At 45.0% G+C, this 24,839-nt stretch overlaps 1 protein-coding gene across 3 annotated transcripts in view; it reads left to right on the plus strand.

The window, feature by feature from the left end:
• Window positions 1-1,837: 1,837 nt before the first annotated feature.
• Window positions 1,838-24,839, plus strand: part of LOC127772073 (uncharacterized) — a 31,235-nt gene continuing 8,233 nt past the window's right edge. The window contains exons 1-3 of one of the 3 annotated variants that reach the window (XM_052298059.1): window positions 1,838-1,959; window positions 2,064-2,159; window positions 2,256-2,292. In XM_052298059.1, the coding sequence (XP_052154019.1) occupies window positions 1,935-1,959; window positions 2,064-2,159; window positions 2,256-2,292 (158 nt within the window). In that variant the 5' untranslated portion in view covers window positions 1,838-1,934. Of the gene's footprint in view, window positions 1,960-2,063; window positions 2,160-2,255; window positions 3,769-24,839 lie in introns of those variants that run through there. The other 2 variants (XM_052298060.1, XM_052298058.1) reach the window with 2 other exon arrangements.

The following is a 24,839-nucleotide window of genomic DNA, read 5'->3' on the forward strand; positions in this document are numbered from 1 at the left end:
GAAGCATTTTCATCTCACTACTCCTCTCACGTGCAATTTCTCCAGTGCCCTAGCCTAGCACGCCGCCGCCGTCGGTCGTCGCCGTCGTTGGCACGCCGCCGCCGTCGGTCGTCGCCGTCGTTGGCACGCCGCCACCGCCACCTCGCCTTGCCGGCACGCCGCCGCCACCGCCAGTCGTCGCCGTCGCCGCCGCCGCCTCGCCTCGTCTATCCGCCACCGCCACCTCTCTAGCCGCCGCCGCCGCCGGTCGTCGCCGGCACGCCGCCTCGCCTCCCCGTCACCGGGACGCCGCCTCGCCTCGCCGTCGCCGGCACGCCGCCGCCGCTGCCTCGCCACATCTATCCGGCAGCGCGCCTCTAGTCGCTGCTGCCGCCACCGCCGGTCATCGCCGCCGCCGCCGATTTCTCTTCCAAATGTTCCATCCAAAGTGGCTGAAACAGAGCAAGGGCAAAATAGATCTTTCAAACCTCCGTTAGTCTCCGTTAGTGCTGATTCCATCCAAAGTGGCGCACAGGTAAAAGAAAGTTTGTGTCATGGCATACAAGTGACTCAAAACTTTTTTGTGGCACACACGTAACCTCCAACTTTCTTAATGGCATAGGGATAAAAGACTCTGAATCTGATCGCTACCCCATCGCCCCCGTTGGCCCCTTAAATAAAACGAACCCACAAGAAAGAAAACACACAAGTACATATGTTCTATTTTGCAAAAAAAAAAGGATAAAATTGAGACGCTGAGCAATATAGTGGCCCCAGGTGACAGACCAGAGCAGCAGCCCAACGCCTGACATTAATCGCGGGGTCACAGGCCGCAGCACCCAACAAACCACGAGGATGCTTGCCTGACTCTCTCAGGGATTCCTAATGGGCGCGTGCGCGCTGGCTGTCCAGCTCGCGCAGCCGCGCACCTCTTCTACTGGTTATGTTGATTAGTTTTAATGATATTTATTAATGCTAAAGATAATTATAGTATTAGTTTTTTTTAAAAAAAAATACATAAACAAATCTTTCAACTCGGACTTGAAAACATTCAAGTCAAAGATTTGAAAATTTTAATTTAAGATTTTTTTAAAATTTTCAACTCGGATTTAAAAATTTTTAAGTCAAGATTTAAAAACTTTTAACTTAGATTAAAAAGCTTTCAATTCGGATTTGAAAACTTTCAACTCAGGATTTGAAACTTTCAATTCAGATTTGAAAACTTTCAACTCAGATTTGAAACTTTCAATTCAGATTCAAAAACATTCAACAAGGATTTGAAAACTTTCAATTTAAACTTGAAAACTTTCAACTCGAATTTAAAAACTTTCAACTGAAGATTTCAAACATTCAACTCAAATTTTTTAAAAAAATCAAGTCAAGATTTGAAAATTTTTAACTCAAATTTTAAAACTTTCATATCAAAATTCAAATTTTTTATTTAAATTTGAAAACTTTTATATCAAAATTTAAAACATTCAACTTGAATTTAAAAAACTTTCAACTCAAATTCAAAACTCTCAACTGATATTAAAGGTGAAAGTATCAGTTTATAAAATATCACAAAAAAAAATCACACGCGTGTGCGAAAAAAAGAGCGATTTCAAAAAAAAAAAAAAGAGGAAAAAAACAGCGCGATTTCAAAAAAAAAAACAGAGAGAGAGAGAGAGAAACTAGGGAAATCGCGGAAAGAAAAAAAGGAAAAAAACTTGTCGCGGGAACAGAAATTAATCACGTGAAGTCATTAGTTGCTCGATATACTAATCATGATTTGGTTCTGGGCTCTGTTTCCAACAGCGGCCCATAAGGCCTAGCCGGCAGCAGCACGCGTCTGCGCGAGCAACGCATCTGGCGCGTGCGCGCCCATTAGCATTTTCGGACTCTCTCTCCCCCTCAATCGATCCCCCTCCCCTCCCCCTAGGCGAGGGCGAGGAGCCACAAAACCTCCGGTCGCCATGGATTCTACCGGAGGAAACTCAGGTACCTCACCTCACCTCACCTCTACCTGTTCGCGTATCTCACGAGGTGCTGCACTGCACTGCTGCCTGGAAGCTGATCCACATCCACCGGTGGTTGTCGTGCAGGCAAGCTGTTCGACGGAATGCATCTTTGCTTGTCGGAACAAGGATCCCCGCGGACCCAGTCGCCGGCGGCGGTGGATCCCAGCTTGGACAGATCCGGTGTGTTGCTTAAGACCTATGTGTTATTGCATACGTTCTTGGTTGTGGGTGATGTTTGCTATGGAGCGTGACACACCCGGCCGGTGGCTCGTGCAGGTGTGGTGCTCGGCGGAATGCCCAAGAAGATGTCAAGGTTGGAGTTGGACGCGGGGGTGTCGCTGTGGGCAGGCCTTCAACCGGACATACTGGGAATCGTGCTCCACTTCCTTCCATGCCTTGCCGACCGTGCGAGGGTGCGGTCAGTGTGCCGTCACTGGCGAGCCAGCGCGAACGGCCACGTCCTGCCACCGCCGCTGCCCCTGCTGGTGCTTCCTGGTTTCAAGTTCTCGAGCCTATCAGACAAGGGGGATTTGATGCCTGTGTGGTGCGTGCCGGTGCCTAAGGAGGTTGCAGCTGATGATCTCCGATGTGTGGGTTCTTTTCATGGATGGCTTGTAGGTGTGACTCCTAACAAGGATCGCAGCGACGAGTACAACAGAGATGCCGATGGTGACTGCTTCCTGGTGAATGTTTTCTCTCGCAAGGTCATTCGCCTACCGCAGCTGTGCCATATGCGTTACAATTTTCCTGCTTACTCCAGTAAGACCCTCCACATCGTCAATGGTTCTGGTGAGGTCCATTTTGGTGTCAATGATATATACACAATGTCACTATGTAATGTGGCACTATCTGCTTCACCTGAGTCATCCAAGTACATCGTGGCTGCTTCCTCAGACCACAAGGGTGCACCAGTACCAGCTCTCTGGCAGCCTGGGATGATTTCATGGCAGGTTTGCTCTGGAGTTGAGATTGATGGCCCAAGAGATCTCTCCTTCTACCAGGGGAAGCTTTATATGCTCATGAGGCACAGGACACGCCTATTCACTTGTGAACTTGAGGAGGATGATCGTGGGTTCATGGTCTCTCGTATTGAGCTCTCTCTCACTGAGCTGCCTCGCAATCATCCCTACCAGGAAGGTGGTGCAATAAGTTGCAATATGGTTGTGTGGCGTGGAGAGCTATTATTAATCATCAGACACTACAATGGCGATTACCGTAAGAGACAACTTCATAAAGTTGAAGTGTTTGCACTGGATGTTGACACAAACCCTTATGGACTAACTGAGATTCACAGCTTGAATGGTGACTGTATCTTTGTTGGCTTAGGTGGCTGCAAGTCCTGTCCTGCTGGTCTACATCATGGAGTTGAAGGTGACCATATCTACTTTGTCCCTGATGATTGGAAACCTTATGATACATTTGTGTATAGCATGAGAGATGGTAAGATGAGGTCCTTTGCCGTCAAACTATTAGCTTCCGAATTTGATGTGGACCAGTTGAGTCGTGATTTCCCGGTGTGGTTACTTCCTACCGAATGATGCTGCGCAGCAAAGCTGATCTAGCTGGGAGGGTGGTCAAGAGCTTACCTTTCATTAGACTCCTTGGTCGAGACTATAATGTGTATTATCTGCTATGTTCATGTTGCAACTCTCAGATTATCTTTTGTATTTCCTGTTGAACTGGCAACCATGATTTGGTGCTCTCTTTCGGAGTCTTTCTTGTTTCTGTTTTTCTGGGACAGTGGTACTGTTGTTGTCTGACTGAGGACATATAAAGTATGGCTGCATTATTCTGCTGTTGTTTGTGGCATGTCGTTTCTTCAAGTCCGATCTTTGATGGTGTTTTGAGAAAAATATGTCATGGTTTTGCGATATGGATCAGAAGTTAGTATATTATTGCTACTATGTATCTGAAGGCTTTGATGTTGCAGTTGTTGCTGGATCATCTGTAGAGATTTTATTTCTTAAGGCGAAAAGTTTGATTCATATACTCACCAGATATTCCATCTTGTTCTTTCTACTCAAGGTCCATGAAGTTTGTCATGGGGTTGCTGGAACGCACAAACGGGCTCCCTGTCTCTTTTATTCCATTTTCTGGTTATCTTTCCTATCTATTTTGACTATGAAACTCGAGACAAAATTTAGCTGTGAAAATTTATATTTTCTCATAAGGCATTAGAATTTGGACAATAATTTGTTCATGTTCTCATATAAAACTTTTCACCCAACTTTCAAAACCAGATAAATAACTCAGCATTTGCATTATATTGACCTGCATGCTGTCACTAAATCCTTAACATGAACACCCTTGGGTTGGGGCAGATGGAGAATCTCGCATGAATGGAAATGACAACACTAGTTCTTACGTGCTGCATGCCCACTCTGTTCATATATTGGTGCTCCACATATGTGCTAGAATGTTCACAACACTTTTTTCTCTCTCATATCTCACCAAGAACTTTGATATATCAAAAGGTCTATCAATTAATCATGTGAAATAGTTTCGGACTAGTGAACATAGTTAAGCGGCCGGATGGTGCGAATTAAGTCATGCCTCTTTCTACTTTTTCAAAATTACCTACTATCCAGGATGAGTCCCATGATTTTGTTACTACGAATGCGTCTAGAGAGCATATAATTTCAGGTGTTGATGGAGGAGTTTGTTTCTTCAGATAAAATTACAAGCCTTCAGAATCAAAGGTTCAACTGATCAATTACTCAATTCCTCAAAGCAAAGACTCCCAGTCCCTCAATGCACTACAAGACCTTATATAGTGTGGATGGAATCATCAATAAATAACAACCCTACTGCTACCGTTTTCCTCGGTCTTTTGAATTTCTTTTGGCTCATCGGAATTTTTTTAGTACAGAAGCTCCTCGATGGGGCAGCTTAACCGTTCAAGCATATCATATATAAAATCCATGTATAGTACATCCATAAAAAAATATTAGTGCTTACACATTGCACAGCCAGCTCGATGCTGAAAAGATATAACCATTTAAAATAACTAGGTGAAACCTCGCGCCTTGCAGCGGGAGTTTGGTATGATAATAAAAAATAGAAATAATGTGTAAGATAGCTAGACAATAGAAACTTGCATAAGCTGATGTTTTTTTTTTTTGAGGAAACCGACGGCAGGAGCTCTGCCGGAATTTGATTTGAGAAAAGAAAATCCGTGCAATACAGACCAGAGCGAGCAAAATAAAAATACAGATCAAGTGGCTTAAAAGCCGAGCTACGAAGGTCTATTTTCTGCTTGACAAAGTAAGCTACGTCCCTCTCTGATCTAACAGAACTATTGAAAATTCTATTATTCCTTTCCAACCAAATATTCCACCATGTTGTGAGGAGAGCTCCTCTTGTTTTCAGCTTTTGCTCATTTGAACCTTGACGATCGATTTCAGTCCACCAGTTGGATGTTCCACCTGTGGGTTGAGCATTTCCTCCTGCCAAGTTTAGCCATGAGCAAACAAGGTTCCATACTTGCCTGACGAATGGACATTCACTGAACAAGTGATTTGTGTCCTCAAAAGCACATGTGCAGAGGCAACATATCCAATTGCATGGCCAATGTCTCCTGAGAAGGTTTTGCGCAGTGAGAGTTTTCTGATGAAGAACAAGCCATCCAAAAAAACCTTGTTTTTGGTTCGGCCGGCGCCTTCCATATCGAGGAGAAATTTATGGAAGCAAAAGACCCCTCGAATTGGAAAAGGTAAGCACTCTTGCTTGTGTAAATCCCTGCTTCATTCCACTTCCAAGAGATATCATCAGGAATAGCGGAGAGGTTAACATCCTGTAACAGGCTTCCCAAGTGGACTAACTCATGTATTTCCTTGACCGTGGAGAATTGCCGGAAAGAGGCAAGCCATTTATTTCTAAGCAGCTCAACTTGGACCTTTCTTTGCTTTCTTTTGGCCAACCTGAAACATGAAGGTGCTATATCTTTCGGGCAACATTTTTGAAGCCAATTGTCATGCCAGATGCTTGTTTTTTCTCCGTTGCCTAGTGTGATCGACGTCGCTGCTTGGAATAATCTCCTGTCAGTTTCATCGCAAGGTACTGGCATTCCGGCCCAAGGTTTGCCTTCATCCTTCCAACTAAACCAGAGCCATCGTAGACAGAGAGCTCGCGAATATCTTTCTAGGTCCAACAGCCCTAACCCTCCTAACTGTTTAGGCATACACACCGTTTGCCAGTTTACAAGACTGCTACCCGGATTGGTCTTGTCTGGATCTTCCCCCTTCCATAGGAAGGCTCTTTGATAGCGATCAATTCTCTTTAGCACCCATTTAGGTGCCTGAAGAGCTATAAGGTGGTGTGTTGGCATCGAGCTTAAAACTGATTGCACTAGTGTTTTGCGTCCTGCCGATGTGAATAATCTTCCTTTCCATCCTGGAATACGTGAACCTATTTTCTCAATCAGCAGAAGGAAATCTACTTTTCTTAATTTTTTGAAATGAAGGGGTAACCCTAGGTATCGGCATGGGAATTGCTTTATCAAACCCGGGAAATTTGCTAGCAGGGAGGTAAGGTCTATTCCTTCACACCTGATTGGGTAAATCTCTGTTTTGCTCACATTTGTGTGAAGACCCGAGGCTTGAGCGAAGAAGGATAAGAGTTGCAGTAGTGCCGATAGGTCATTTGGTTCAGGTTTCATGAATAGCGCCACATCATCTGCATATACGAACATCTGAACCTGTCGAAACGCCCCCCGATCGGAGAGAGCAGAGAAGCGCTTTCAGCCGCTTTCACAATACGATGAAAAGGTTCCATGGCTAGGATAAACAACATTGGCAAGAGCGGGTCACCTTGTCAAAGACCCCTCACATGCGCAATTGACGGCCCAGGAACTCCATTCAGTAGAATTTGAGATGTCGATGTCGCTAGAAGATTAGAAATCCAATTTAACGATCGAGTTCCAAAACCAAAATAACACATGACTTCTAAAAGATAAGGGCAGCAAACGGTGTCGAAAGCTTTAGCAATGTCAACTTTGAAGAAAAGACTTTGTTTCTTCGATTTATGCAAGAATTTCACCATATTTTGAACGTAAAGGAAATTGTCGTGAATAGCCCTTTTGCGAATGAAAGCACTTTGGTTTGGGGAAACAAGCTAATGAAGCTCTGGGGCTAGTCTGTTTGCCAATAGCTTGGAAATTATCTTCGATAAGCTATGAATTAGACTTATAGGGCGGTAATGCTCTGCTCCATTAGCATCATCTTTTTTGGGGAGGAGACAGATGAAAGCCGAGTTTAAGTCACGAAGTTGCAATGTATTTAGATTGAAGAAAGAAATTACTGCCTTTAGCAGATCCTCTTTGATTATCTCCCAGGCAGCCTTATAGAAAGCCCCTATGAAACCGTCTGGACCTGGTGCCTTTTCGGCCGGCATTGAGAAAATAGTCGCTTTCAGCTCTTCTTCCGTAATGTCTTCTTCTAAATCCTCAAGGTCTAAAGAAGGTACGTTCAACATGCTCCAATTAATTCCAGATCCTCTTTGGAAAGAAGTTCCCAATCTCTCTTTGAAGAACCGGAAAAGCTCCTCCTCTTTGTCTTGCACCGAAACTGCGATACCGGTTGGTGTATTAAGAGATCGAATAAAGTTCTTTCTTCTCCTCGAGTTTGCTTTAATGTGGAAAAATTTTCAATTAACATCCGCTTCTTTAAGCCAAGTTTGCCGTGAACGTTGTCTGATTTGGAGTTTGTTTAGAACGCATAAGCTGATGTGGTTTATCATAATTTATATAGTATATAGAATAATGACCCAAATTTAAAGGTAATATGATGTGGCTTTATGAAAGAAGAAAATGAGGAAGATAATTCCAACCATAGATTAATCATTTGTGGGTTAGAAACAATTGAGGTGATATGGCTTAATGAGAGAAGAGAGAAATAACACTAACTAAAATGAATTAATTGTATTGGTATATAGATATTATACAAAATGATGGAGAGATATATTGAAATATTTTGAGAATTGTGTGGAATGATGATTTAACATGCTTGGATTTTTTAAGCTCTAAAATTTAAGTGAGGATGAACTACGTAGGCATATAGGATATTATAAAATGTGAAGGAGAGATATTTTGAAATATTATGTGAATTATGTGGAAGATAATTTAATTAACACGCTTGCATTTTAAAGCTCTAAAACTTAATAAATTAGCATGCTTGCATGAGATTTGAGATGTAGTAAATGTTAGTGGATGATGTGGCATCTTTGTATATTAAGCTTTAGAATATAGTGGGTCTTAACTTTATAGAAAGATAGGATAAGTAGTGATGTATATCTCGTAATAACTAACTTAATTCGAAAAAAGAAAGAGAAAATGAGAGCAGGATAGGCGTACTTACATACTTAAGTTTGATGGTGTTTGTTGTGTGGGGCCAGGAGAGAAGGGTGAGAAGGGATTTTATTTTGATCTCATGGTCAAAATTAGTAGGTCCACCATTTTAAATAAAAATCGACGGTAAGATATTTTTATTTTTTATTATAATTTCTATAATTTATTAGAGCGTCACATCGTGGCTTTAGAATGTTTGTAGCCTTGTAGGAGTATTATGTGTGGTGACTTAGGAGCGTTTGAAGAAAGTTTAACGTACTTTTACTATATAATAATAGTACAAGATTAGCGATCTTCCCTCCACGTAAACAACGGTTAATCAGTTAAAAGAAAAAGGAAAAAAATCTTCACTCTTCGTCAAGTGCGCCAGCCCACTGCCACCACCTAAAAATTTTGCATAAAGTATTTTTTATTTTGCAGCTTGCAGTCGAAATCTAGCTGCAAGAAATCACCTCATATTTCCTGGGCCATCAAGAAGACCTTGTACTAGCAAGTTGCTCGACTATACATGTTTGCAAGATCAATCCCAAATATCTCAAACCGTGCTAATGCAGGGTACTTATTTCTTACAGGCTCTTTTTCCATGGTGAAGGTGGATGTTCCTGATGCATACCAAGCTTACAATGCTGCCCAATCCAAAAGGAAAAGCAAATATTTGACTATATGATATCGATATCTCCACAGTGGCAATGTTCATACTCTCTCCATACCCGTAAAACAAGTCGTTTTGGACAGCGACATAATCTCCAAAATATAACTTTGACTCCTTATTTCTATAAAAATATTTATTGAAAAGTGATATATATATACTTTTATGAAAGTATTTTTGAAGACAAATCTATTCATATAATTTTTACATTTTCAAATTCAACAACTTGACAGTTATTCATGATTTTTATTCTCAAGATTTGAGTTAAATATTATCCTAAATGACTTCCTTTACGAGTACGGAGGGAGTAGTAGTTAACCTATGCTTGATTGTTCTATTTATCCTTTCCACCAAAATTTTTTATTTAATATAGTAGAGGCGCATGTCATCCTTGTGTTTTTTATTAAATACTCCTCCACTTCATACTATAAGTCATTTGATTTTTTTTTCTAGTAAAACTTTGTTAAGTTTGACCAAACTTATAGCAAACTTTTAACGACATATAAAATATCAAGTTAGTTTTATTAAATCTAACACTAAATATATTTTAATAATATGTTTGTATTGTGTTTAAAATACTACTATGTTTTTCTATAAACTTGATCAACTTTGAAGAAGTTTGACTTAAAAAAGTCAAACGACTTGGGCTGCGTTTGATTCTACAACAAGAGTTGGATTAAATTTTGAATATTCATGGCACGCTTTTCAAGCTGCTAAATGGTGTGTTTCGTGCAAAAACTTTCTATAAGAAAGTTGCTCTAAAATATTAGATTAATCTATTTTTCAAGTTTGTAATAATTAAAATTTAATTAATCGCACGTTACTACTACCTCGTTTTGCGTGAAACACTTAATTTTCATCTTTATCTTCATCTTCATCTTTAGGAGATTCAAACACCACCTAATAATATGAAACGGATGGAGCATTGAACAGTAGGTCATTATTATTGAGAAAGGTAATAGAATTGGGAAAAAAAAGATTCCCTTCAACTTCCCGAAAGGAAATGCTTCACTTGCAACAAATATGTGAAAACCCCAATTTATTCCGGTTATAACAATTTATTCCAATTTATTCACTTGCAACAAATGCTTCACTTTCAACTTCCCGAAGAACTCATTTTTACTACCGTGAAAACCCCAATTTATTCCGGTTATAGCATCCGTGACCAATAAATCGAGACTAAAAATCTCGAATTTAGTATCAGTTGAAATAATCGGTACTAAATATGCATACAAAATCAAAAAAACATGTGATTCAAACTCAATATCTCTCACCTCAGCCCTCACGTGCGTAACCATCCCACCAAGTCCACACATTTAACTTGGATAGGGATGTTTTTTTTAACTAACCCTAGGGATATCTTTAGTACTGGTTGACCAACCTGTACTAAAATATCTTTAATACTTTAATACAGGTTGGTGTTACCAAATGGTACTAAAAATGTATTTTTAGCACCGATTGGTAACGTCAACCGGGACTAAAGATTCTTCAGTATTAGTCTCAGCTGGTGTTATCAACCGGTACTAAAGATGTATTTTTAAGTACTAGTTGATAATACTAATCGAAAATAAAGATGTTTTTGGGATTTGGACTTTTAGAAGCGGTACTAATGTATTCGAGATATTTGTGTGACCACGAAAACATATCAGTTCTCTAGTATAGACACTAAAAATGATCTCAGCCATTCATAGTGTCTGACTCCCTTAAAGCTATATCCAATCCCTTTGATAGCTAAAAACAATGCAATTAGAACGATAAATACATGTAGTACAGAAGTTGTCATCTCATAACTCTCTGTCCCATTGTAACACACACCTAGCAAAAGTGAAGGGAAAATAATGTATATTAGTGTGTTTCTTTAAATAGGAGAGTATGTTTTTTTTTTATCTCCTGTTAGTTTTATATTTTTGTCCTTTTACCTTTACGGCATGATTCTGAACCTGTAAAAATGTATATAAGGCGAAACGTATTTGCCGACCCACTTATTTTAAGGACTCTCGTAATTATATATTGTGATGCAGTATATCTATATATGAGAAGCGTATAGGGGTCTTTCGGCTAGCTCCACAAGGTAGTAGACTAGATGACCTGGGTTTAAAGTCTCATCCCTTCTAATTATTTGATATTCCCTAATATTCATGTTTTTTTCCAGTATATCTATACACGGTAATGTATTGGAATTTTTATTATTTTTAGTGTGAATGCCATCCTAGATATTTTGAAATGACTAAATGTGCACGCTTTATATTGTACGTGAGCAAGACAGTTCGCAAATGGATTAAGCCCCTTCTGTCATCACTTGGTGTCATGATTGCTGATTTTCAGCACTTGATTTTTCACAATTTGATCCAATTAAAAAACTTATTTCGCAATAGTCACCTAAAAGTTAGGGTTTGTATTTTTTTTACATCTTTTACATCCTATAAAAAAAGTTAGGTTTTTTTTTTACATTCGGTGTCATTTCTTAAAATAGGACTAACTTTCTTATACGAACTCGGAATCAGGTAAATAATATATCCACGGACATCTACAGAAAATACATCCGATTCTCCCCCACTTTGCCGGATTCGGCGAAATTAGAACCTCAAAATTCCGCTTGCAAAGATTGTGTTTTTAAGGCGAGAAGCTTTTCGGTAGAGCTTTGGAAAATTCTATAGGTCACATATTTCATCCATTTGAGTTTAACTTTTCTATGGTTGGTTCTTGTATGCTCCTAAGCGTGAAAAAATATCAAAAAAATACAAATAAAAAATAAAAAAAACTCGGGGGGAGGGCGCCAATCACATTGGCGCGCTCTCCCTGCCACCTCATCGCCGACCCGCTACGGTGGCAGGAGGATGTCCCGTTAGACAACGGCACCAGCAACTCTAGCGCCCTAAAAAGGACCATTTTTAGTATAAGTTTTTTGTCTATTTGTGAAATAAGTTTTTTAAAAGGATCAAATTGTAAAAAATTCAGTTTTGAGGAAAGACCATGTCACTGAAAACAATTGAAGGGTTTGAGGAATTAATCTCTGAATCGTCAAAAAAACTATGCCAAGATGGTCCCTAAGCTGCACAGCCTTAAAAACCGATTATTCTGTAATGCTTTCAGAGAGAAACTATGATGGAGATCAACCGTTTGTTTGGTCAAATTAAGATTCCAATGAAATATCAAACTGTGCTATCATCCTGTGTACAAAGAATAGGCTTCCATGGCGCAAATCTAATATAAACATCGTGCAAGTATGCACAACCTTCCCAACATATATATATATATATATACTACACTTTTTAGTCTGATTCTTAATTAGCTAGTTCGTTGCTCCAAACAGGCACGGATATAGTGCAATATATACTTACATATAAATTAATTTCGAGTGGTTGCAATGACATGAGTATTATAATAAGGTCCTGAGTTCAAATCTATATATGAACGAAGGGGCTAAGTTCTCAGTTTAAATGGCTGCATATGTCCGGTTGGATGTACATGCCGAGTAAAAAAAAACCCCTTCTCTAATTTTAAAAAAAAATCTTTGTTTCCTTCGTTTCATATTACAAGTCGTTTGACTTTTTCCCAATTAAAACTTTGTTAAGTGTAAGTAAGTTTATAGAAAAATTTAGTCACATCTAAAATATCAAACTAGTTTTATTAAATCTCACATTAAATATATTTTAATAGATCGTTTGTTTTATGTTGATAATACTACTATATTTTTCTATAATTATAAAAAACATAACTAGAAAAAAAAGTCAAACATGACTTATAATATAAAATGGAGGGAGCAGTTCTCACGTCGAGTATGTACAGTGAATCTTGTTAATTAATTCGAGTAAAAAGCAATTATGCAGCGCAGTAACAAAATGTGCAACTAGCCAGCACACGGCAGAGTTGCACAGAGCAGCTGGAGTAGACTGCGATTTCTTTCCCGCCGGTATCATCCCACGGCCCTCGAGTCGACATTCTCATTGCCGGAGTGGTGAAACCACAGAACTTCGTAAACTATCAGAAGAAAACTGACGGAGTTCTTTGCGTCATTGCAGCACAACGATTCCTGGGACCTCCCAGTCCAAACATAGATATAGAATGTACAGTAGGATGGATGCAATGACCGAGTGAATCATAAGTGGAAATGCTTCACTTCCAACAAATATATAGAAGATAGCAACATGCATAGCATATCTCAGCCATTGGTGATCTCTGGCTGCCTTAAAACCATAGCCAATTCTTTTCATAGCTGGAAACCATCCACTTAAAACGTAGTTGTCTTATAACTTTCGGACCATTGGAGCACACTTGTCATAAAATGAAGGGGAAATTAAAGAGTATATCAGTGTTCTTTAATTGGGGAAGTGTGCGTTTTTTATCTGCCTCTTAGTTTTGCCCGGGAAGATCATTACAATTGCAAACAGCAAAATCTCATGTCATGGAGGGGCGGGCCCATCATTTTAAGTTTGTGTATTAAAAATAGAAAGGGGCAAAAGAAAATCTTTGACAGTTGTACATATAGTGTTGCGCGCGAATTGCAGAATTTGGCCATAATACTTGTGCGAATTGGATCCTCAAAGGAGGGAGCCAAACCTAGGAAGGCGGGTTTATTTGCTTCTTATCCTTTTTGTCATTTTTTATCCACGTACATATTACATACTAGATATACTTATTTTCTTTCTAAAAATCATGGGTACACTCCCTTCGTCCAAAAAAAAAAAGCAACCTAGGAGGGGATGTGATATCTCTTAGTACAACAAATCTGGACGTAGAAGAGGTCACATCCCCTCGTAGGTTGCCTTTTTTTAAGGAAGGAATGAGTACATTTGAATGCCCATGGAATCTATTTGGGCGCCCACCATGAGCACCGTGAATGGGTGTTTTCCTAGGGTTATGCGAATGGAATTAGTTCACTTTAGGTCTCTCAATTTGTCGTCCAGTCAGATTTTCATCTTTAGCCTAGAAAACCGGATACAACACGTCCCCCAACTTACAAAACAATGCAACTGAGGTTCCTAGGCAGTATTAACCCTAGTTTTGGCTGACATGGCACCTACATGTATCATTTCACTAGATCTTCGTCCCATGTGGCATTGATGTGACGTTTATGTGGCAATTCTATAACAAAAAATAATAAAAACCATAGGGCCCGCATGTCAGTTGCATAAAAAATAAAAATATGATGGGGCCTATGTGGCTCCACATGTCATCTCACTCCCCTCTTCTCTTTATCCTCTCTCTCTCTCCCACCTAGGCAGTCGGAGCAGGTGATCGATGGGTGGGGCAAGGCGCTCACGCGGCTGCTGCTCCGGCTCAATGCGGTCCACGGTGCAAGGAAGTCCTTGCGCTTCAGGATGCAGTCGATGCCCTCGAGCACATGTTGGCGGCGCCCGTAGCCGCTGACGACGTCGGCAAGCCGTCGACATGGAGCAGGGGTGACCGAAGCAAACCGTCACAGGCAAGGGGTTTAGCTTCATAACCTCCATCGCTGTACCCGCCACTGCCTCCATAGCCACGGTTCCCACCACCGCTGGGATGAGATCCGCGGGTGACGTCAAACCCCATCGGTGGCGTCAAACCACTTCGCCGTCCCCTTCACCCTCTCCGACGGTCGGCCATTGTCACGCCCAGAAATTCCCGAATAGAATTCCAAGCAGAATGTGCATTAAAATCCCTGTCCAGGACCGGCCGGGGTACACAAACGACAATGTTGACATTCAGATCCACGTCTTACAAACATCATAAAAGTCTTACATAAATGCAGCGGAAAAACGAAAGACAACAGGAGCTAAGCCTTGACTAGAACTGCAGCAGGAACACCACTCCACAGGCATCCTCGACGGCACGGACGAAGCCTACTCCTCGGAGAAACCTCCATCTGACACATACTCGTACTCTGGGGTTGGGAAAAATAGAGCAAGACTGAGTACTACCCCCTGTACTCAGCAAGTCATACCGGAATAAGGGTATGATGCAGGGAATTATTAAAGGAGAGCTAGAGTGGTTCATTTGCATAAAGCGAGCATTTATAAACAGAAGTTGAAAGAATTAAACAGTTGCAATAATTAATTAATATTGATCATCCGCTGTCCAACGCTATCCCACGTTGCAACAGGCCCAACCATCCATCTATACTATCTAATTTCATTAGACTAAACTAGGGTGAGACTAATCACGGTGAATCTGGTTGACCGCCCATAACTGCGGGCACGGCTATTCGAATAGTTTTACTCTGATCAGAGATGTACAACTGTACCCACAAGACACAGCCCCACGATACGTTTCCGTGCGCCGACATGCCACCACGACATACCGGAAACAGGCCGTGACAGGACCCTTCGCATAACCCCCTCCAGCCAAGCACACCACACCTCAGGTTTCACCCTCGTCCCCAGCGGGCGACGGGCAGTCCCCTCTCGTGCCTAGGTGAATCCGGAAGTGACAGAGGCCGTCGCAGGGCCCGCCCCGCTCCATCACGCCCACCCTTGCCTGGATGCGTCGACTAGAGGGAAGCTACACTACAAGCCTAGCCGTTGCCTACGCTGGCTTGTGGTAAGTACGATAAGTTCTTCCAGGGCATCCCGCGAACCGGTCCTTAACTGCCATGGGTGCGACCAGCAATACCATGCACCCACAGCCCACCATGTGATTCATTTTAATTAACCCACACCAAAACGGTGGTACTAAACCAACCTTACCAGTTGAACCTAAAGTCTATATTTTAGTGAGCTTTCCCCATTGTGTGCTAGTGGAACTAAGCATGGCTAAGCACTTCCTAGTCCAAAATCTATTCATGTTATAACCCAAGCTAACAAAGGAGCATGGTATCAAAATGGCATGGCTGTAACAATAGGTGAACACCCCATAGTAACATTATAAAACAATGCAATATTTGAAAAAAAACAATAGAGCATTTGCAATATAGGATCAACATGTTCAAGTGACAAGCATGACTTGCCTTGCTCTGCTGCTGGAGGAACCTCGGCGACTATCTCGAAGTACACCGGAGCGTCGGAAGAACCGGAATCTAGCAACATACAAGCCAAACATTGCAAACAGGCTATAAGACTACTGAAACAGAGAACAAAACCATTTTTAATGGATTCTACACATTTTTCTTGATTTACTGAGACTTGAATGGGCTTAAACGGAGCTCGGATGAATTAGTTATGAATTTTAGAAGATTCACTGTGTTTATTACTATAACAAAAAGTCCTTAAATCATTTATTGCGCAATAATTCCCAGGGCTGACGTCATCAAGGGGGCGCGGCGCCGACATGCGGGGCCCACCGGTCAGTGGCTCGGGAGAGAGGGAAAAGGGGTGCCGGCACGCGGGCCCACTCGGCAGCGGCTCAAGGGAAGGGGCGGTCCACCGTGGACCAGGACCACGCGGGTGGTCCACCGCCGGTCCATGGGACCGACGGCCCAGATCGCCCCCGGGGCTGATCGGACAGACGGCGGCGACCCGGCTAGGCTCGGCTCAAGGCCGGCCGACCGGCCACGGTGATGGCGACGGCGCACGTGCGCGCACGCGTTGCCGGCGACGGCAAACGGCGGCGGAGGCGGCGGCGAGAAGGCGACGCGAAGGCGGCGGCGCTACGCGGCGGTTAGGAAGGAGAGGGAAGGGAATAGAGGGAAGAGGGATGCCTCACCGAGAGTGGCCTGCGCGGAGGAAGACGACGGTGAACGGCGACGGCGACCACGGGAGGATGACGGCGACGGGCGGACGAGGTCCGAAATGCCCTAAGAGAGGAAAAGAGAGAGGTTAGAGGGAGAGAGGTGAACCATGGCGATGGTAAACCATGGCCGAAGGTGGCGGACATGGCGGCTCTCACCGTCGCACGGTGGGAACGGCGCTCCGGCGGCGAACCTCGACGAAGGAGGGGTGGACGGGGTGGGTTTCGGCCACGCGAACCCGACGGCGGCGACGGCGCGGTGCGGCGGCTAGCAGCGACCGGAGTGGCGGGAAAGGCGGCGGCGGGTGGATGCACGGTGCGGGAGCGATGGAGAGCTCGGGAGTGTTCGGTGAAATGGGGAAAAAGAGAGAGGGGGGTGACGACGGAGCTTAAATAGGGAGAGAGGGGGCCGGACGTGGCCGAGAGAGGCGGGAATCGCCGGCGAACGTGGGGGAGTGGGAGAGGAGAGAGAGAGGCGGGAATCGAAAACCGAATCCCGGCCATCTTGGGCGCGGGCGACGCGGCGTGGGCGTGGGTGACGCGGCGTGGGTGTGGGGAAAGCGGGGGGGAGGTGGGGCGCGGCGGCGGCGGTTTCGGGGGTGGTGGCCGGCGCGGGCGGCGGGAGGTTGGGGGAGGACCCGACAGGTGGGTCCCACCTGTCGGCGACCCCGGGAGAGGAGGGAGGCAGGGCGGCCTGGCTGGGCCTCGGCCTGCGGCCGGCCCAGCGGGAAGGAGGGGGAGAAAAAGGAGAGAATGGGCCGGCGGCCCATTCGAAAAGAAAAAGGGGAAAAAGAAAAATAAAAAGGAAGAAAAGGATTTTCCGTGGAATTAAAATATTGCATGCTCAATTTTAATTGGTTAAAATTATTTCTAGGGCTCTGAAAATTCCACTAAAAATCCTGTTAGTGAATTTCGACATGTAGAACTCAAGAAAAATTCCACATGCCAGATTCGATTATTATTTGTATTACTTTATTAAGGTTTTCTCTTGATTTACACAAGTATTTTCTTGAGACCATTTATAACTTCAATTTAGGCTTGGGAAAGAACTTTGGGGTGTGACAAACCTACCCCCCTTAAACGGAATCTCGGCCCCGAGATTCGGAGGAGCTGGCGAAGAGGTGCGGATGGGCGGCTTTCAACTCATCCTCCATTTCCCAGGTTGCTTCCTCCTCTGAATGGTGACTCCACTGAACTTGGCAAAACCTGGTGACCTTGTTTCTGGTTCTTCTTTCGCTGGTATCAAGTATACGAACCGGCTTCTCCACATATGTCAGGTCTTCCTGAATATCAATATGCTCCGAATCAGCTTGTTCTTCGGGTACTCTTAAGCATTTCTTTAATTGGGACACGTGGAACACGTCATGGATGCCGATCATATTGGATGGAAGTTCTAGCTGATAAGCAACTTCCCCCCTTCGTTCCAAGATTTTGTAGAGTCCCACGAAGCGTGGTGCCAACTTGCCTTTCGTCTGAAAACGGTGTACTCCCCGGAGCGGTGTGACACGAAGACACACGTAATCCCCTGCTTCAAAAGTGAGCTCCCTTCGGCGGTTATCCGCGTAGCTCTTCTGTCGAGACTGGGCAATTCTCAACCTTTCCCTGATGGTTCTGACTTTCTCTTCTGCTTCTGCTAATACCACTGTCCCGAACAGTTGACGCTCGCCTGTCTGATCCCAGAAGAGAGGTGTGCGGCACTTCTGGCCATATAAAGCTTCAAACGGTGCCATCTGTAGACTGGCCTGGTAGCTGTTGTTGTACGAGAATTCCGCATATGGCAAGCTTTTGTCCCAAGCTCCACCAAAATCAAGAGCGCAAGCTCTCAACATATCTTCCAAGATTTGATTGACTCGCTCGGTCTGACCATCAGTTTGCGGGTGATAGGCCGTGCTGAAATTTAAACGGGTCCCCAATTCTTCTTGCAGCTTCTGCCAGAATTTTGAGGTGAACTGACTCCCTCGATCAGATACAATCTTTTTGGGTACTCCATGTAGACACATGATTCTCGAGAGGTAGAGCTCCGCCAACCTTTTGCCCGTATACGTGGTATGTAATGGTATGAAGTGAGCAACCTTAGTGAGTCGATCCACGACTACGCAGATTGAATCGTGACCTGACGATGTCCGGGGCAGTCCTGTTATAAAGTCCATTCCAATCTCCTCCCATTTCCATTCCGGAATTTGAAGAGGTTGGAGTAAACCTGCTGGCCTTTGGTGCTCTGCCTTCACTCGTTGGCAAACGTCACAGAGTGCGACGAATTCAACTATTTCTCTCCTCATGCTGACCCACCAAAACTTTTCTTTGAGATCTTCATACATTTTGGTGCTACCTGGATGAATGGAGTACTGGGTCTGATGAGCCTCGGTGAGTATCAGATCCTTCAGTTCCTTGTCGTCAGGTACACACAATCTTTCTCCCAACCAGATTGTGCCGTGTTCATCCTCAAGGAAATCCCGAGCCTTTCCGACTCTCATGTTCTTTTTCAGCTCTGCTATTTCAGGATCATTCACTTGAGCTGCTCTGACTTGATCCACGAGCGTAGGCCGTGCCTCCAGAGCGGCTACGAACCCGTGTTCAACAATTCCCACGTTGAGATGCTCAAACTACTGCCGCAATTCCTCACACATGCCCTCGATGCATAGGGCAGTGCAGTAACTCTTCCTGCTTAATGCGTCTGCCACCACATTGGCTTTCCTCGGGTGGTAGTGAATGCTCATATCATAGTCTTTGATTAATTCCAACCATCTTCGTTGTCGGAGATTTAGGTCCGGTTGGGTGAAGATGTATTTCAGACTCTTATGGTCCGTATATACTTCGCAGCGGTTGCCAATCAGGTAGTGCCTCCAGATCTTCAAAGCATGAACCACTGCTGCCAATTCCAGGTCATGAGTTGGATAATTCCCTTCGTGTGGACGCAACTGCCGTGAGGCATACGCAACCACTCTACCCTCTTGCATTAGGACACATCCAAGTCCGTGGCGGGATGCATCGCAATAGACTTGGAAGTCTTTCATCTGGTCGGGCAGAATCAAAACTAGTGCGGATACTAATTTCTTCTTGAGCTCCTCAAAACTCTTATCGCACTCAGCTGTCCATTTAAACTTCTCGTCTTTCTTAAGCAACTGAGTCATGGGTCGGGCAATCCTGGAGAAGTTTTCGATGAATCGGCGGTAATAACCTGCAAGTCCAAGAAAACTTCGAATTTGCGACACGGTCTTCGGTGGGGTCCATTTGGTAACTGACTCCACGTTCGATGGATCAACTGCCACACCCTGAGCTGTAATGACATGGCCCAAAAATTTGACTTCCGTCAACCAGAAGTCACACTTGCTGAACTTGGCGTATAGCTGGTGCTCCTTCAACTTTTCGAGTACCAGACGGAGATGCTGCTCGTGTTCTTCTTTAGACTTTGAATAGATAAGTATGTCGTCGATGAAAACGACAACAAACTTGTCCAGAAATTCCATGAACACTTTGTTCATCAGATTCATGAAGAATGCGGGTGCGTTGGTAAGTCCGAAAGACATAACCGTGCACTCATACAGCCCGTACCGAGTGGTGAAGGCCGTCTTTGGAATATCCTCTTCCCGAATTCTCAACTGGTGGTAGCCTGATCGCAGGTCTATCTTAGAAAACACTTTAGCTCCTTTCAGTTGATCAAACAAATCATCGATTCGTGGCAAAGGATATTTGTTCTTGATTGTGACCTTGTTGAGTGCGCGATAATCGACGCACATCCTCTTCGTCTTATCCTTTTTCTCCACAAAAATGACCAGAGCACCTCAAGGTGAAGTACTTGGTCGAATGTACCCTTTCTGCAGCTGCTCATCAACCTGCTTCTTGACCTCTGCTAGTTCGTTAGCCGCCATTCTGTACGGTCTCTTGTAAATTGGAGCGGTTCCCGGTGCCAAGTCAATCCGGAATTCAATCTCTCTCTTGGGTGGCATGGTAGTGAGGTCTTCGGGAAACACTTCTGGGTACTCGCAGACTATGGGAATCTCTTCCAATTTCCTCGAATTCTTCTCCTCGGTGACCACTAGGATTTCCACCTCAATCTGATTCAAGGAGACCCCTTGCTTTGGTGAGTCTGGTGATTTGTACACTACTGTTTCTCCCTTCTCATTGGTCAAGGTGACTGTGCGATTCGCACAATCAATGACTCCCTTGAACTTGGTCAGCCAATCCATCCCAAGAATGACATCTAGGTCTTTGGATTCGAGAAGAATGAGGTTGGCTAGAAATGGTGATCTTTGAATTTCTATTGTTATAGAAGGGCTGAATTGAACCGAAGTGGAGCTATTCCCTGGGGTATGAACCCGCATTGGTGTGCTAAGTTCCTCTCTTACTAACCCATGCATCCCGACAAACTTCTTTGAAATGAACGAATGCGTTGCACCAGAATCAAAAAGTACTGTTGCAGGGATTGAGTTAACAGGAAACATACCCAGTACGACCTCTGGTGCTGCTTGTGCCTCCTCCGCAGATGCGTGGTTGACACGAGCCTCGACAAACCTTGGCCCGGCACGCCTAGGCTTCGAGCATTTGTCAGCGAAGTGGCCAAGCTCGCCACAGTTGAAGCAGGACCCTGGTTTTGTTCCAGTCTCCTTCTTGGCTTGCGCGGACGGGCCTGACTGTGCCGGTGCCACTGGTGGGCGTGGAGCTGCACCGCGGTTGGGCTGACCTCCATGGTGGTTCTGACTGCCACTGGCGCCCTGGTGGAAGTTGCTAGGGTTGAACGGGCGGTACTGGCGGACGATCATGGTGGTAGGTCCACCTTGCTGTCCGGGAGTGAAGCGCAGCCTCTGGTGACTTCCCTGATGTGCCATGAACTGAGCGGCCTTCCTCTTCCTATCCATCTTGTTGCGTTGATCCTCCTGACGGATTGCCTTGTCCACCAGCCTCTCAAAGTCAGCGTAGTCCCCAGATATCAGTTGGTTGATCAGCTCGTCATCCAGACCTGCCATGAATTTTTCCTGCTTCTCGGCATCGGTGCGGACATCCTCTGGTGCATATCGCGCGAGGCGATTGAACTCATGGAGATACTCTATCACAGTCCTGTTGCCCTGATGGAGTGCCCGGAATTCCCTCTTCTTTTGTGCCACGACCCCGTCTGGCACCTGCGCCTTCCTGAAGCTACGGCAGAATTCTACCCAAGTGACTTCAGTGCCTGGTGGGCGGGTGGCCATGTGATTGTCCCACCAAGCTGACGCAGGACCTTGAAGCTGGTGTGTGGCGAAAGCAACCTTCTCCTGATCATTGCACTGCAGGAGATTCAGCTTCTTCTCTATGGCATGGAGCTAGTCATTCGCCTCCATAGGGTTGGTGGTGCTGGAGAAGGTGGGTGGTTTAACGCGTAGAAACTCCGGCAGTTTGGACTGAGGGGGAGAGGGACCAAACTGCTGCTGCTGCTGCTCGGCTTGCTGCTGCATCCTCTGGTACATCTGCTGGTGCTGCTGCTGCATCTGCTGCATCATAGCTGTCATCATATGCGTCTGATGAGCCATTACTTGGGCAAGGGTCGGATTCTCGGGGAGTGGTGGCGGACCATTGCTGGAATCGCTGTTGGGATGTACACCATCAGTGCGTTCTTCGCCGCTGCTGCCCTCGCCTGTCGCGCAGCTACCATTCCTGGTGTAGACCATCTGGAGGAAGAGCAGACGGGGGAAAAGAAGAAAAACAGATGCTCAGGAACTAAGCTTTATTATATAGGAATTTAAACTGCAATTGTTCTGATCTGAATTAAAACACTTAAAAACAAGCAAAAATCCTTATTAAGACAGCCATATCATAGGCACATGATATCGACCGTCGACTGACCCCAAGCAAGCAACCTAAACACACAAACTAACAAGCAGAAGCTAGACAATCGATAAACTAATGGAAAACGAGCCTAATGCTCGGAACGGCTCCTGCGGTCGGTGGAGTCGAAGGCGTCCTCCTGCTCGTCACCAGGTCCCTCTGAGCGACTCCTGGAGCCTGGCAGATAAGTCTAGCCGCTGCCCGGCTCTGAGCCACTGGAGCTGCTGCTGCTGAGGTTGCGACTACCACTGGGAGTAGCAGACAACCAACCTCCGTTGCCACTGGCTAGACCCCTGGCGGCTGATGCCAGAGCGAAGGAGAGAGCGGACGCGGGAGCTGACGCGGGAACAGGAGCTGGAGCTGGCGCTGGAGCTGCGGGAAGTGCTGGAGCTACAGGAACTGCGGGCGGAGGTGGGTTCCTGGGCGCAAGCTGGATGCGCACGGGTGCCGTTGTCGACTTGCGGGGCGTAGTGCGGATCCGGACTCCTCCTGGCACGGGAAGACCCTTTAACTGAGCATTCTCCCTCTTCAGGCGCGCTATCTTGTCCTTCAGAGCGACGATCCTCATGAGCTTCCCATCATTCAAGGCCTTGGACGCCTTGTGCAGGTCCGAGTGCATCATGTCCATCCCCCTCATCACAGCGCACATGTGACCAAAGGTAGTGTCGTTCTCGCCGGCTGTCGGACGGAAAGTACTGACATCATCGCCGCTGGCTCGACGAGGGTGAAATCGGTACGCCGTGTCGTGGAAGATGTAGTTGTGGCGCTCCCATAGTCTGGCCATCATCAAGTATGCTGCCTCCTGACAGGCGTGATCTGCTGTGCCTCCGGACGACTCAACCACCATGTTAGCGAGGCAGGTGCCCACATAGCCATGGACCTCCAGGCGAACACGGTGAGGAAGCTCGCCACTGAGTGGTGGAACAGTCGTGTACTCTGGCGCGTTGGGGTAGCCCACCACCAGCGTCATACGTGCTAACTCTGCCACAAAGTCAATCATGCCTTCTCCGTGGTGGTTGGGTGGGTGGCTGGCCATCTAGAGAAAACAAAGGAGTAGGATCAATGCATGCTCAAATCCAAATTTAAATAAAGCAATAAAGGACTCAAAAAAGAGAATCAAATAAGAGCGAAATTTTATGCATAGATCATTTTGCATGAGAGCGAATAAATAAGACAGACTTACATAACGATAAAATAATGGGGAAATTAGATACATACTAATAATGACAATAAAGGCAGAAATACCTTGCAACCCATATTCCTGAGCTAGGACCTAATGTATTTCACCCATCAAATCCCAACTGACTGACGAATAAATCTCAATAATTTTACTGAAACCCTAGACTGATTTGTTTTGACAAATCTCACTTAAACGAGCGACCAAGATTTTTCCCTTGAACCACAAGAACAGATCCCAATTTTCCCGGAACAACTCCAATTGCAAAGAACATATGCAATGAAAAGGATTCAGAGGGCTCTTAGGTTGTTCCATTTGGCTTGTCCTACGGTCAAGGTCGGCTCTGATACCAACTTGTCACGCCCAGAAATTCCCGAATAGAATTCCAACCAGAATGTGCATTAAAATCCCCGTCCAGGACCGGCCGGGGTACACAAACGACAATGTTGACATTAAGATTCACGTCTTACAAACATCATAAAAGTCTTACATAAATGCAACGGAAAAACGAAAGACAACAGGAGCTAAGCCTTGACTAGAACTGCAGCGGGAACACTACTCCACAGGCATCCTCGACGGCACGGACGAAGCCTATTCCTCGGAGAAACCTCCATCTGACACATACTCGTACTCTGGGGTTGGGAAAAATAGAGCAAGACTGAGTACTACCCCCTGTACTCAGCAAGTCATACCGGAATAGGGGTATGATGCAGGGAATTATCAAAGGAGAGCTAGAGTGGTTCATTTGCATAAAGCGAGCATTTATAAACAGAAGTTGAAAGAATTAAACAGTTGCAATAATTAATTAATATTGATCATCCGCTGTCCAACGCTATCCCACGTTGCAACAGGCCCAACCATCCATCTATACTATCCAATTTCATTAGACTAAACTAGGGTGAGACTAATCACGGTGAATCTGGTTGACCGCCCATAACCGCGGGCACGGCTATTCGAATAGTTTTACTCTGATTAGAGAAGTACAACTGTACCCACAAGACACAGCCCCACGACATGTTTCCGTGCGCCGACATGCCACCACGACATACCGGAAAGAAGCCGTGACAGGACCCTTCGCATAACCCCCTCCAGCCAAGCACACCACACCTCAGGTTTCACCCTCGTCCCCAGCGGGCGACGGGCAGTCCCCTCTCGTGCCTAGGTGAATCCGGAAGCGACAGAGGCCGTCGCAGGGCCCGCCCCGCTCCATCACGCCCACCCTTGCCTGGATGCGTCGACTAGAGGGAA

Source organism: Oryza glaberrima, chromosome 4, assembly GCF_000147395.1.
Source record: "Oryza glaberrima chromosome 4, OglaRS2, whole genome shotgun sequence".
In the NCBI taxonomy this organism is placed as follows: Eukaryota; Viridiplantae; Streptophyta; class Magnoliopsida; order Poales; family Poaceae; genus Oryza; species Oryza glaberrima.